Source organism: Labeo rohita, chromosome 4, assembly GCF_022985175.1.
Source record: "Labeo rohita strain BAU-BD-2019 chromosome 4, IGBB_LRoh.1.0, whole genome shotgun sequence".
Classification (NCBI taxonomy): Eukaryota; Metazoa; Chordata; class Actinopteri; order Cypriniformes; family Cyprinidae; genus Labeo; species Labeo rohita.
The window spans coordinates 27,497,938-27,512,663 of NC_066872.1; the positions used below are offsets into that span (position 1 = coordinate 27,497,938).

The 14,726-nt window shown below is 34.9% G+C and overlaps 1 protein-coding gene across 2 annotated transcripts in view; it reads left to right on the forward strand.

Annotated features, from left to right (window-relative positions):
• Nucleotides 1–14,726, forward strand: part of lin7a (lin-7 homolog A (C. elegans)) — a 68,243-nt gene that overhangs the window by 23,758 nt on the left and 29,759 nt on the right. For both annotated transcript variants that reach the window (XM_051107571.1, XM_051107570.1), the window contains exon 2: nt 5,186–5,304. In XM_051107571.1, coding sequence (XP_050963528.1) covers nt 5,186–5,304 — 119 coding nt within the window. The remainder of the gene's footprint in view (nt 1–5,185; nt 5,305–14,726) is intronic.

Here is a 14,726-nt window from a genome sequence, read left to right on the forward strand (position 1 = left end):
TTTAGCTAATTAGCTTGAGCAGTTAGCTTGTGCTAGGAGATGCCGTACACCATTATGAGCTTTATGACATCCATTATGAGAGCTTTCTGACCCTGCATAGATAGCAACGTAACTGACACGTTCAAGGCCCAGAAAGGTAGTAAGGACATCGGTAAAATATTCCATGTGGCATCGGTGGTCCAGCCTTGATGTTATGAAGGCGCAAAGAAAGCAAAAATAATGACTTTATTTAACAATTTCTTCTCTAACACTTCCATGTTAGTCTATGTTCACATGAGGGTGAGTAATTAATGACAGAATTTTCATTTTTGGGTGAACTATCCCTTTAAAAGTAGGCAGGGTGCAAAAGGCAAACTAAATGGCAGCCTAAAACAAATTTAAGTGCACCAAAACTCACAACCAAAGTTTTGTTCGATTTTCAACAGTGTAAAAGTATGATATCTGAGGTCTTTTTATCTTTTTATAAACAGTGTTTGACTTACTTGCATTTCATTAGTCTTTGCACGTTTGCTTTGTAAACACTAGGTCTGTAGTTCTGCCTACGTCGCACGTGACCTTTCAGCGTGATTCAGTAGCATGTAGCGTTGTGGACGCGCATCCCAGAGCTAGTGTTGCACAAGCTTTTGTGCTTAAAAAGTATACAATTTTAAATTTTTCGAAAAAAAAATGACAGAACGTTTCTCTAGATAAGACCCTTCTTCCTTGGCTGGGAATGTTTAGAGCCCTTTGAAGCTGCATTTAAACTACATTTTGGAAGTTCAAAATCGAGGGCACCATTGAAGTCCATTATATGGAGAAAAATGCTTTCCTGAAAAACTATAATTTCTTGACGACTGAAGACAGAAAGACATGAACATCTTGGATGACAAGGGGGTGAGTAAATTATTTGTAAACTGTTGTTCTGGAAGTGGAGTTCTCCTTTAAATACTGAGAGTCGAGTGTGAGGTAAAAGACTTCCCTTGCCACATCATATACAGCAGGTAAAATGAATACTGAAGAATTTTTTTCCGTTAAATTTATTTCTAAAGATGTTGTTGACATGAAATTTTTACCAGATGTCAATAACAACCCAAGCAATCCATACATACAAATAAAACAAAACAAATCATTTCAGAAATTAAGTTATGTGTAATAAAATAAAATGATATGGGGAAAAAGTATTGAGCTACTGAAATGTATTTAATACTTTGTACAAAAGCCTTTGTTGGTAAAGCCTTTGTTGGTAATACTTTGTACAAAAGCCTTTGTTGGTAATGACAGCTTCAAAACACCTCCTGTGTGGAGAAACTATTTGGGTGGATTGCTCAGGTGTGATTTTGGCCCATTCTTCCACAGAGTCTTCTGAACTCTGATCTTTCTATTGGACTCAATTCAGGTGATTGGCTGGGCTATTCTAGCAGCTTTATTTTCTTTTTCTGAAACCAATTGAGTTTCCTTGGCTGCGTTTGGGATAATTGTCTTGCCCAAAAATGAAAATTCTGCCATTAATCACTCACCCTTATGTCCCACTCAGCTTTCTGACCCTGCATAGACAGCAACACAACTACCACGGTCAAGGCCCAGAAAGGTAGTAAGGACATTGTTAAAATAGTCCAAGTGGCATCAGTGGTTCAAATATAATTTTACGTACCTACGAAAATATTATCTTAATATTTTAATTTGTGTTCCAAAGGTCTTACAGATTTGGAAAGACATGAGGGCGAGTAATTAATGACAGAATTTTCATTTTTGGGTGAACTAGACACAGAAACAAGATTCTTTTTTAAGAAAATTAAAAAATTGTAAGGTTTTGTTTTTTTGCTATTTTTAATTGTACGAAAAAGCCTACTTTTTTTAACTTGTCCTAGACGGTTTGTCTGATTTTCACCAAAATTGGCTCATTTCATCATCAGACCATGATGGCAAAAAATTATGGAATTCAAGTTGATTAGTCAAACCGTTTTTGAATAACGCGCAAATGAATTTGACGAAAAGCATGCAAAAATGGATGTGAGGCTATATCTCCGCAATGGTTCGGCGTATTGAGACCAAACTTGGTGTGTATTAGAACAAGCATGACCTGAGTGTATTGGCAATGTTTAGGTGCAGTGCTACCTACTACTCAAAAGATATGAAAAATGGCTATTTCTTCTTATAACTTCGGAATGGTTTGGCCAAAAAACAAGATTTGGTGCATCATGCTGAGTTGAACAATATTTGTCCATGTCAGCCATTTTGGGCATCGGTCATTTTGAATTTTGTCAAAAAATGCTATATTTTATGAACGCATTGCTGTATTCTTATTGAACTCGGTACGTATCTTCAACACCATGCCCTGACAGCACTCAAAACATTTGGAGGCAAAAAGTATTGAGCTACTGAAATGTATTTAATACTTTGTACAAAAGCCTTTGTTGGTAATGACAGCTTCAAAACACCTCCTGTATGGAGAAACTAGTTGGGTGGATTGCTCAGGTGTGATTTTGGCCCATTCTTCCACAGAGTCTTCTGAACTCTGATCTTTAGTTCTTATTTTCTATTGGATTCAAGTCAGATGATTGGCTGGGCTATTCTAGCAGCTTTATCTTCTTTTTCTGAAACCAATTGAGTTTCCTTGGCTGTGTTTGGGATCACTGTCTTGCTGAAATGTCCACCCTTGTTGCATCTTTATCACAGTGGTACTGTAGGTGTTGGGACTGAACCAGCTAATATTAATTTCCACTGACAATGGGCAGAACTGCTTTCTAATTACCGATAAATTTCAACTGGTGTCTTGGCTTTCCATGCCTTTTTGCACCTCTATTTCTTCATTGTTCAATACTTTTTCCCTGTGTCATTCTTTTTTATTACACATAACTTAATTCCTGAACTTATTTGTTTTATTTTCTTTGTACGTATGGATTACTTGGGTTGTAGGAGTAGTGAAAATAGCATTTTCCGTAAAGAGATCACCCAAAAATGAAAATTCTGCCATTAATCACTCACCCTCATGTCCCACTCAGCTTACTGATCCTGCTTAGACAGCAACACAACTACCACGGTCAAGGCCTAGAAAGGTAGTAAGGACATCGTTAAAATAGTCCAAGTGACGTCAGTGGTTCAAACGTAATTTTAAGAACCTATGAAAATATAATCTTAATATCTTAATTTGTGTTCCAAAGGTCTTTTGGATTTGTAAAGACATGAGGGTGAGTAATTAATGACAGAATTTTCATTTTTGGTGAACTAGACACAGAAACAAGATTCTTTTTTAAGAAAATTAAAAAAACGTAAGATTTCGGGGTTTTTTTGGGTTTGTTTTTTTAAATTTACAATTTAATTGTCCGAAAAGCCTACTTTTTCAAACTTGTCCTAGATGGTTTGTCTGATTTTCACCAAAATTGGCTCATTTCATCATCAGACCATGATGGCAAAATGTTATTGAATTCAAGTTGATTAGTCAAGTTGATTAGTCTTCAACACCATGCTCTGACAGAACATTTGGAGGCAACATTATTGAAAGTTATAATGAAAAATGCCAATAACTTTTGTTTAAATTAGCCTACTCTAATGAAACTGGTCTTGACACATACCTTGGATCATGCCGAGAACATTGATACCAATTATGCCATAATTGGATGAACTTCCTGTCCGCCATTTTGATTTATGTTGAAAACCTACTTTTTCGAACTCCTCCTACACCGCTACTCTGATTTTCACCAAATTCGACTCTGATCATCTTCAGACCATGCTGACAAAAAGTTATGGATTTCATGTCAATAGGTAGTAGGATTTAGCGCATCAACAAATTTGCTGGAAGGACGCCAAACTGCATCTGAGGCTGTAGCTCTGCAAAGCTTTGACATATTGATGCCTAATTTTATGTGTCATTGCCACCTCTCACTGACCACGCCACATCAATTTGGTAACAGTGTCACCTATTGGTCAGGAGTACTAAACCATTCATTGACCATTAATTATGAAATTTCCAAAAATGCGAATAACTTTTGATTGTATCAGCCTATTGTAATGAGACTGGTCTCAAAATATTCCTTGAGTGATGTCGACAACATAGATACCAATTATGCCATTTTGATTTTGATTTTTTCAAATCCCTCCTCAACCACTGGTATGAGGCCAGACTACGTCTGAGGCTGTATCTCTGCAAAGCTTTGACATATTGACACCAAACTTTGTATAAGCAATTATCTCCTTACACTGACCATATCGCATTGATTTGATAACAGCGCCACCTGTTGATCAAAAGGGATAACCCATTAAATCATATTACTAGTGGTTGTTTTTATGATTTTTGCACAAATTTTGACTAAAATCATCCTAAAATGGCTTTCATTCCTCATTGTTTCAGTTGGTCTGACACTCCATGCCATGCTTAGCTCCTCATTTTGCCTCTGTAGTGCTTGGCCCCGTAATTGCTGCTGCTTTCTCCATATTTTTGTTGCCATGTTTTATAGAGTACAAGCCTATTTAAGCAGGGTTTAGCTACTTGGCTTAGAGATAGTTCACCCAAAAATCTGTCATCATTAACTCACCCTCCTGTTGTTTTAAAATAATATGATTTCCTTTGTTCTGCAGAACACAAATGAAGATAACTGGAGAATGTTTGAAGTGTTTTTCTTCATATAATGAAAGTCTTCTAGAAAAGTAGTATAAAATTAGCATCAGCTCTCTCATTGGCCTGTATTTTCATATTCCTCCAGTGTTTTTTCATCACTCTTACTTGTAAACAACATAAAGCAGCCCACTTATTGCTGTGCAAATACATTTACTGATTGAATGTGCCAGTCGAACTGCTGTTGAGATGAATGACAATGCTAACGGATAGCGCTCTCTAAGTATATTAGACCTGCTTGATTAGACAGACTGGATCACACACGCAAAGCTGTGGCAAAGAAACATATATATATTGTTGAAACAAGCCAGGCTGACCCCAGTAAATGTGTGCCCTGTAGGTCTGCTGAACAGAGGAGGTACAGCAGTGTGATGTGTCTTTTGCTTCATGTAAAGAGAGCACTGATTGCTTTCAGTGGCCCCTCTGGCCTTCAGCGAGTCTATTTCCATTATCCCAGCAATCGATTCGCTGCAGCTCCACCATCTCTCTGCCCTTTACTGCAAACTTTACCCTGTCTTTCTCTCTCTCTCTCTGAATCACAGACCCTCTGTTACTCAAACACATCTGTGTTTTCTTTCTCTCTTTTCATCTCAGATGTTGCCAGGGCAATTGAGCTGCTGGAAAAATTACAGGAGTCAGGTGACGTCCCGGGTCACAAACTGCAGTCCCTGAAGAAGGTTCTACAGAGCGAGTTCTGCACGGCCATTAGAGAGGTGAGACCTGCCGTCACCTCTAGAGCTCAGCGCCATAAAGATAGCCTCATAATTATATCACAGGAATAATTCATCCTAAAATAAAGATTCATTGTCACTGTCAATGTTAACTCACACTCATGTATTTTTGATAGTTTTTTTTTTTTTGTGGAATATAGGCTGCTGTTTTCTTATATTCATAAAAAATGTCTTCAGAACCAAGTCTTCTGAACCTATACCATAATTTTTTCCAAGATACAGACTGAAATTTGAAATGCTTTATTTTGATTGGACAATTGTGGACATCTATGGACTCTTTCTGCTCATATTAACTTTAAAATCAATAAATGGTGTCTATGACATGTATAACTATAAACAACTATAAAAATAATTTTCATTAATTGAAATAAGATTGAAAACTTCTTGAAATACAATAAATTTAAGTTTAAATTGTAAGTCGCTTTGGATAACCGCATCTGCTATATAATAAAAATAAAGCTAAATATTTTATTTATTATAAATAAATAAAATTAATTACACTATTTCATAAATTATTATTTTTTGTATAAATAAAACTACAAAAACACTAAAACTCACATATTATACAGTATAGTATGTTCACACATAGCATATTAATTAAAAACTATATTAACTAAATTAATTAAATATAAATATATTATTATATTTGTATATATTATTATTACATTTATTTCTTATATTATATATATTATATATAAATGTTGTATAATAATGAATATGTTGTTTTCATGTTTCTATATACTTCATGTATAATAATAAGCTAAATAAATTAAATTACACCATTTGCAATGATTTGTGGGATTAGTAGTTCATTCTATTTTAAAGTACACTACTAGTCACACTAGTGTTTTAAAAAATCTCTTCTGCTCACAAAGCCTGCATTTATTTGATCCAAAGTACAGCAAAAATAGTACAGTTCTGAAAATTTTTTTACAAAATTAAAATACATTTTTTCTTTTTGAATAATTTAAAATGTAATTTATTCTTATTATTTAAAAGCTGAATTTTTAGCATCATTACTCCAGTCACATGATCCTTCAGAAATCATTCTAATATTCTGATTTGCTGCTTAACAAATCTTTTATTATTATGATGATGTTAAAAACAGCTGAGTAGAATTTTTTTCAGGTTTCTTTGATGAATGGAAAGTTCAGAGGACAGCATTTATCTGATATAAAAATCTTTAATATTATAAATGTCTTTATCATCCGTTTTGACTGATTTAAAGCATTCTTGCTAAATGAAAAGTATTAATTTCTATCATTTCTTTATAAAAAAAATAATAAATTACACTGACAAGCTTTTGAATGTATAATATTACGAAAGCTTTTTATTTAAATGCTGATCTTTGGATCTTTATATTCATCAAAGAATCCTAAACCATCAACTGTTTTAAATAATGATAATAATAATAATAAAAATGTTTCTTGAACAGCAAGTGAGCATATTAGAATGATTTCTGAAGGATCATGTGACACCAAAGACTGGAATGATGATGCTGAAAATTTACTTTGATCACAGGAATAAACTGCATTTTAAAATGTATTCAGATAGAAAGCAGTTATTTTGAATAGTGAAAATATTTCAAAATATTACTGCTTTTGCTGTATAAATGCAGGCTTTGTGAGCAGAAGAAAATTCTTTAAAAACATTAAAAAACTTCTGACTGGTAGTGTATTTGAGTGTAGATCAGTTGTGATGTTGTGATTCTTCAAACTAATTCGTTTGCTTCACTGCTTAGAACTTTTAAAACCTGCCTATGGAGAAAATGAATGGGGAAGTCCTTCCAGAATCAAGGACAGTAAAAATAGCAGGCAGCCACTTTTGCATTTTATTGCAGATGAAGCATCTGAGCATTAGAGGCTGTTGTAGATATAGACCGAGGATCATCAATTATGGTATGACATCTCAGCGTCATCTGAGACTGACGTTCGTGACAGACGCGCGTCGAGGGTGCGATGACAGGAGCGTGTCTGTCAGGCAGAGATAGTGGCGCCTAGTGCCTGTTTGACTCTGCTCCTCCCGTGAACTTGCAGAAATGCAATTATTCAGAGAATGAGGTCGACCTGGGCCACTGCGGTTTTAAGTGCAGCAGCAGGGCAACATCCTCACCGCTTTAAGATGTCCCCTTCATCCATTTCCTTGCTCAAACACCAGAACCGCACTAGTAAACAACTACAAAACAACTACTTTATCTCACAGACAGACACATTTTCGTACTATGGCCTCAGCAGGGTACAGTGTTCCTGAAGAAAATGCCTTTTCCTTTTTAGCAGTGTACTGTATGTGTGTGCTGTACAGCACAGGGCGAGAAAAGAAACCCATTATGTTAAATCATTTGTTTATTTAATTAATTATCTCAAGGATGATTATATGCTGCCTTTTAGTATGACACCACAGCTGTGCTTTGTGTCACCAGTGAACTGAGCACATATAATCATGTGCTTGTTTATTTTGAAACAGTATTGGAGGTGCGTGAGCAGTTAAACAACAAAATGAAAAACAATGAAAAGGATACTCACAAAACAAATATTTAAAGACATCAATTTTTTTGTTTGCCACAGTTGTCAATGTCAGGTGAATTGAGAAAATAATACTTGATTTAGCATTTTTATTTTATGACCACAGTTAAGGCCTGTTCACACAAAGAATGATAACTATAAAAGTAAGAACAATATCTATATTAGTGTTGACGCTAAGAGACAACAATATTTTGTTTATTATAAGCATGCGTTATCGTCTACTTCTTTATATGCTTAAATTCAAATGAATTCTGACTGGCTGTCAATGTTTTTATCATCCATCAGCTGAAAAAAAAAAAATTGTCTAAAAGTGATTCCAACACTATTCTTTCTCTCTGTCGTAATTGCTATAATTGTGGTGTGGACTTCCCTATTTTCATAGAATAAAAATGAGTATTAAAACTTTATAGTTATAGTTATTGTCCTTGGTGTGAACAGGCTATTAGTTTCATTTTTGGTTCTTTCATAATGGTTCTTGTTCATCATCAAATTAAGGCAATAAAGGCAAAAGTAGTACTTTTTTTATTATATTTGTGACCTCACAGCTCTATGGCGCCCCCTGGAATGCAGTTCAAAATCGTGCTACATATCTCATACATACTTTAACATCATAAGCTTCGCCCAACAGAAAGTCGGCTATTCAGGGTTTAAAAAAAAAAAAAATAAAAAAAAAAACTAGGGTTTTCATCCAAACTTTCTCCTGTCTGTTTTCATCTATTAGAATGACAAATAAATGCATAGAATCAGTAAATATGTACTGTACTGGCAATCAAAATCATTTAAAAATTATTATAAATCATTCAGTTTTATATATCCTACCCTTCTGTTTCACGCTCTAGCTATTCTAGAGTAAATTTTCATTGCTGTGACTCAACCGGGGTGGTGGTGCCACTGGGCTTAGGCCCGTCATCGCCACTTGCTGCTATTTTTATTTGTCTAAAAAGTATTAAAAAAACATAAAAACAAGTCTTAACCCTAAAATATACTTCCTTTTGTATGCGTACGCTAGGGTATGCATACAGTCGAACGCATATCCTTTCAATATACTCCATTTGATTGTTGATTGATTGTTGTGCGCAAACATGGGCATTAGACATATGCGCTCTGAAACTTATTTAAACCAAAGCTGAACTGTCTCATACCCTCTCGCTTGTCAATGTGAGCGTCTGTTGTTGTTGCAGTCTCCGCTATTTCGTTGCTGTTGTTCCATCTCTTTAGGTTCGTTTTCTACTGTGAAACAACAGCTCGAGACAGTGTTGCCATCTTGTGGAAAAACTGATTACTGCAAAATAACGTCAATGCGCATATGCGACCTGTGCATATAAAGTGTGCACGGTTACAAAAATTGGGAGGTGCACATACAGCATGCCGTAATATTCTGATGATGAAATTTGCATCTTGCACACTGTACGCTGTTCCTCGCATACGGGAAAAAAGTGAATTATACTTCAGGCTTTAGGGGGCGATAAATGTTCATTTAAATTATTTAAATGATCTCTTTTGTATATACATGTTCCAAAGCCATTTTGTTTCTTTAAGCTTTGCTATAGTTGTGGAAAGTTGTGAAAGGTATAGTTGTGATACATTTTTCCATTAGTTCTAGAATCTAGAATAGAATAATTATCATGTCGATCAACATTTCTAAATTGGTGGAATGATATCTTAAGGATGTCTTGTTTAATTAAATTTTTCAAAGAAAACATATATTTAAATATTTATGTGTTTTTATTTTATTTTATTTTTTTAATGCCATGAACCTTGGAATTTGTAGCATGTGATTCTTAAAAAGCGCTTGCCTTTTTGTGCATAAAATGCATCAGATGGTCCATAAACGGTTTGCTTATGTGCAGTCTGTGGCTGAGATTAATGTGGCTATAACTATGCATGAGGAAATGTGCCAAAACTGGACGTGGAACATCTGTAGAGACATGCCTCAGACTGGTTATGAGATTCAGCTTATAGGCTGCTATACAGCAGATGACACAACAGATGAATCGTTAAGTACAGTTTCATTTTCAAGCAAAGTTTCTCATCAATCAAAGAGAACATTGCTGTGGTAAAAATTTTGGTAGGACATCAATTCACACTCCCAGCATCCATCAGGCCGAGTTTCACAGAGCTGCGCATGAATGCCCTATGAGCTCATTTCATGGCCTGGCAATTGCACGAGGTATCATATGGCGCAATCTGTCTCTTACATTCCCGTAACGAGGGTGTGAAAGGACATTCGCGTGTCACAACGTCGACTCAATTTACAGCGCCAACAGCATAGCTTTGCATGGCAGGGACAATGTCAGTATGTCAAAATGTGCCGTGAAAATGTCCTCAACCAAAAAAAATCAAAAGAACAGAAAAATTAGATGCATCACTTCAAGATTAATAGTAACTATGGTGCCTAATCACAGGAGGTCTCGGCCTATTCAGATGAGTCATCAAGCTCACTTAGCCATGTGAACTCATTGCCAAAACAAGGACAACTAAAGAAACTAACCAGTGACAGTGGCCAAAACATACCCTCTCACGTATGCGTCATCTCTCACCTCAAAACACTTGTCACGAAATGTTTCAGATTTCTGCTTTAGCTCTGTGATTAGCATCTATGGCCTGCTGCTGATTACCACAGAAAATATTTTTTACTCAACAGTTGTTTACAGTAAAGCAAAATGTGAAGATTGTATGTTTCTGTTTAAAACGATGACAGTGTATCTTTTTTTACCTACCTGATCTCATGATGAAAATGTACCTGTGGGAACTTTTTCCCAAGTGAAATACGTAACAATAAGTACATATCACTACAGTTTACAACAGAAATGAACACTAGAGGCGGTAAAACTGCGAGCACTTGTAATCATTTTCATACACAGTTATGATTACAGCTCCATGTGTTTCACTTTCCGGATGTAACAAGCTTACTTGTTAGCCCAGCCGGCACGGAAATAGACTTAGGATGTGAAATTCTTGGGTACCAATCCTATGAAAAACATGACTCATGATGAAAGAGCTTGAGAGATTAAAAAACAAGCTAAAACGGCATGCTTGCGATTCTTTTTTATGTTAAATTCACTTTTGTTCATACTATCGTGGAGGTTATGGTGTAATGCAGATGAAACGTTATTTTAAAACGTCACTGAGCATTAGAGTTATAGCGCCAGCTCGCATCAGCGCAAACCTTCTTTTGACATTAAAAAACGACTGTAAAAGAATTAGTGATGGACACATGTATTTTTGGGGCTGACCTTATTGCATATGTATTTGTATGGGATTCTCTTTCAGGTGCAAAATTTATGGAAGAGTATTTAAATGAATCAAGGTGTGGTAGTCAATTTAGTAGTCTGGTATTTGCACCCTTATTTTACACCCCAAAAAGCATGTTTTAAAGAAGAAGTTCATTTCCCAGAGCAAAAATGTACTCACCCCCTTGTCATCCAAGATGTTCATGTCTTTCTTTCTTCAATTGTAAAGAAATATACTTTTTTTAACCTCAAACACTCATCTTGTCTAGCTCTGCGTGATCTCTGTGTATTCCGGTTCATGACAGTTAGGGGTATGTCGAAAAACTCCCATCTCATTTTCTCCTCCAACTTCAAAATCGTCCTATATTGCTATTTTAAATTTTGTTTTGTAAAGGTTGTTTGACCCTCCTTGCGCGTTCACTTTGTAAACACTGGGTCGGTATTTCTGCAGCCATGTAGGACGATTGTGAAGTTGGAGGCAAAAATGAGATGGGAGTTTTTTGCCATACCCGAACTGTTGACCCGGAATGCACAGAGTTCACGCAGAGCTAGACAAGATGAGCATTTGAGGTTAAAAAGTATATACTTTTTTTTTTTTTTTTTTAGAAAATAACTGATCGTTCCACTAGATAAGACCCTTCTTCCTCGGCTGGGATCATTTAGAGCCCTTTGGAGCTGCATTTAAACTACATTTTGAAAGTTTAAACTGACAGGCACCATTGAAGTCCACTATTTGGAGAAAAATCCTGAAACGTTTTCCTCAAAAAATATAATTTCTTTACGACTGAAGAAAGAAAGACATGAACATCTTGGATGACAAGGGGGTGAGTACATTATCTGTAAATTGGAAGTGAACTTCTCCTTCAACCCATTTTTCGCTTCTGTTGTTAGTAGATTGCGCATAAACGATTATCAGTGGCTCTGCTTGTTTGCGACCCTATGCTCATTTGCACTGCTCTTGGTATACTGTGTTAGTTATTTTGGAAATGAGCTGGCTGGATCTGTTTGGATTCAGTGGTTCAACCGTAATGTAATGAACCTACGAGAATACTTTATATGTGTAAAGAAAAAACTAAATAAAATATAACAAAGTGAAGTCCTAAAATACATAAAACAAAAAATCTCCCCAAATTTCTAGAAGACCCTATAGTATTCCCGCTACCCCCTGACCTAAGGGGCTAATCTAAATTATTTTCTGTGGTAATCAAAGTTGTCGATAAGGCTTAATTAAACATTGAACATTTAATTTAGGCAAATATCAACCAAATGATTTTTTACCTATTCACAACCACAGTCAGTTCTAGACTACATATTGATCCAGTCTTTATCAACTGCTAAGAGAAAATTAGATTTTGTCCTGCTTTGTGGTGTCTAATCATCTCGTGCTACTGTAATGTGTTTTTGAACGTCACAAAAACAACTGGCCTGACCTACATCTCGATCTCTTCCAGCAATGAGAATGCAGATGTTTTTATGCTGTGAGAAAGATTTCCCACAGTCCAGTGTGTCAGAGAGAGCATCCCAACCGCAAACATGTGTATAATTTCAAATGCAGCTCTCAGAGGAATACAACAACAGAGCCATTATCAACTGAGAGCTTAGTCAATCAATGCCTACACCGCTGCCACGGGGTCAGAGATGTCAGCCTCTGTCGTTATTAACTGTGTGTGTTTATGTGGAATAGGCTCTTTGTGCTTGGTGGGATGGATTTGCAAATGAGAAGCTCTGCAGTGAATCAGGCTTCACTGAACTGCCTGACTGACTCTCAGCGGTGAGAAAAGATGGAAAGATTTAACAGAGAAGACGGAGAACATGGTTTCAGATGAGAACAACTGAAATCATATTTCTCTTTATAGACAAGGCACCATGGTTACACAAAGTACCTCACTGCGGCCTGTGGGCGGGTTTTTTCCATCGGGCAGAGTAGTGAGAAGCCAGAGTGATACACCTGTGTGTGTGTGTGTATGTGTTGATCTCACTGGAGGTAAAACAGATCTGGGTTAATAAAAGCCAAGCGAACACCCAGTGAGCTGAGAGGAAACAGAGTGATCCCTCGAGATATGAGAGACAGGAAGAAACAAACCCTAGGCTGAGACATGATTGTAGGCAGACGCAGAAAAACTGGAAAAATCACACTGTACATCTCACAAAGGACATTATTTTCTTGACAGTTCAGTCCCACAAATTCTCATTGCCTTAACGTAGCAATGTCAAAATGATCAAACATACATTTTCATTATTATTTTTTTTTTAGGATTTATTTTTGACTTTATTATGATATGACAGTATTTAGACAGAAAGTAAAGTGGGAGAGAGGGGATCAGGAAAGGTCCACGCCAGAGGTCAGGACACCCAAAGAAAGGATAATAGGACGCTACATTTTTATTATTAAAATCACTGTAAATTAATTAGAACAAATACTGCTGTATTTTTTGTGATTTTTATGTAAATATAAGTGATCATTTAATTTAATCCCTTTTCTAATCTTATTTTCTGTGATTAAAATATTTCATACAATATCATTCAAATGTTTTTTTGAACAAAATTGTTTTGAAACAAGCATTTATTTGATATAAAAATATAGTAAAAAGTAATATTTTGAAATATTAAGTTTAAAATAACATTTCTAATCTTATTTTCTGATTAAATTATCTCATACACTACCATTTAAATGTTGTTTTTTTAAATAAATTGTGTTTTCACACATTTATTTAATAAAAAGTACAATAAAAACAGTAATATTGTGAAATATTGTTTAAATGTAAAAAATAATGTTTTCTATTTCTGTTAAGTTAAATAGCATTATTTCTATTTCCATTTCTATTTATTTATTTTTAAATATAATTTAAATATTTTTCTTGTGATGGCAAATCTGAATTTTCAGCAGCCATTATTTTAGCATTTATTGTCAAATCATCCTTCAGAAATCATTCTAATATGCTGATTTATTATAAGTTGTGCTGCTTAATATTTTTTGGAACCTGAGATACTTTTTTCAGGATTCTTTGTTGAATAAAAAGTTAAAAGTAGAAATCTTTTATAAAAAATAAAAGTCTTTACTATCACTTTTTTATCACTTTTTTTTTATCAATTTAACAGCCTTGCTGAATAAAAATATAATTTCTTTCAAAAAAGAAAAGGAAAAAAAACTACTGACCCCAAACCTTTGAACAATAGTGTATATTGTTACAAAAGATTTCTATTTTTAATAAATGCTTTCTTTTTAACATTTTTTATTAATCAAAAATTTCAGAAAAAGTATCAGAGGTTCCAGTAAATATTTTGCAGCACAACTGTTTCCAACATATACATATAATATAATATATCAGCATATTAGAATGATTTCTGAGAAATCATGTGATGTTGAAGCCTGGCGTAATCGTTGATAAAAATTCAGCTTTGTATCACAGGAATAAATTGTATTTTAAATTAAAATAGAAAACATTTATTTATTTAAAAAAATAAAGTTATTAAAAATATTTCATAAAATAATAAATAATGAAAAGGGTAATTGCGACTTTTTATCTCACAATTCTGACTTTTTTCTCGCAATCGCAAGTTTACATCTCCTCACTCACAATTCTGACTTTTTGTCTCATAATTGCGTGATATAAACTCGCAACTGCAAGTTATAAAGTCAGAACTGCTG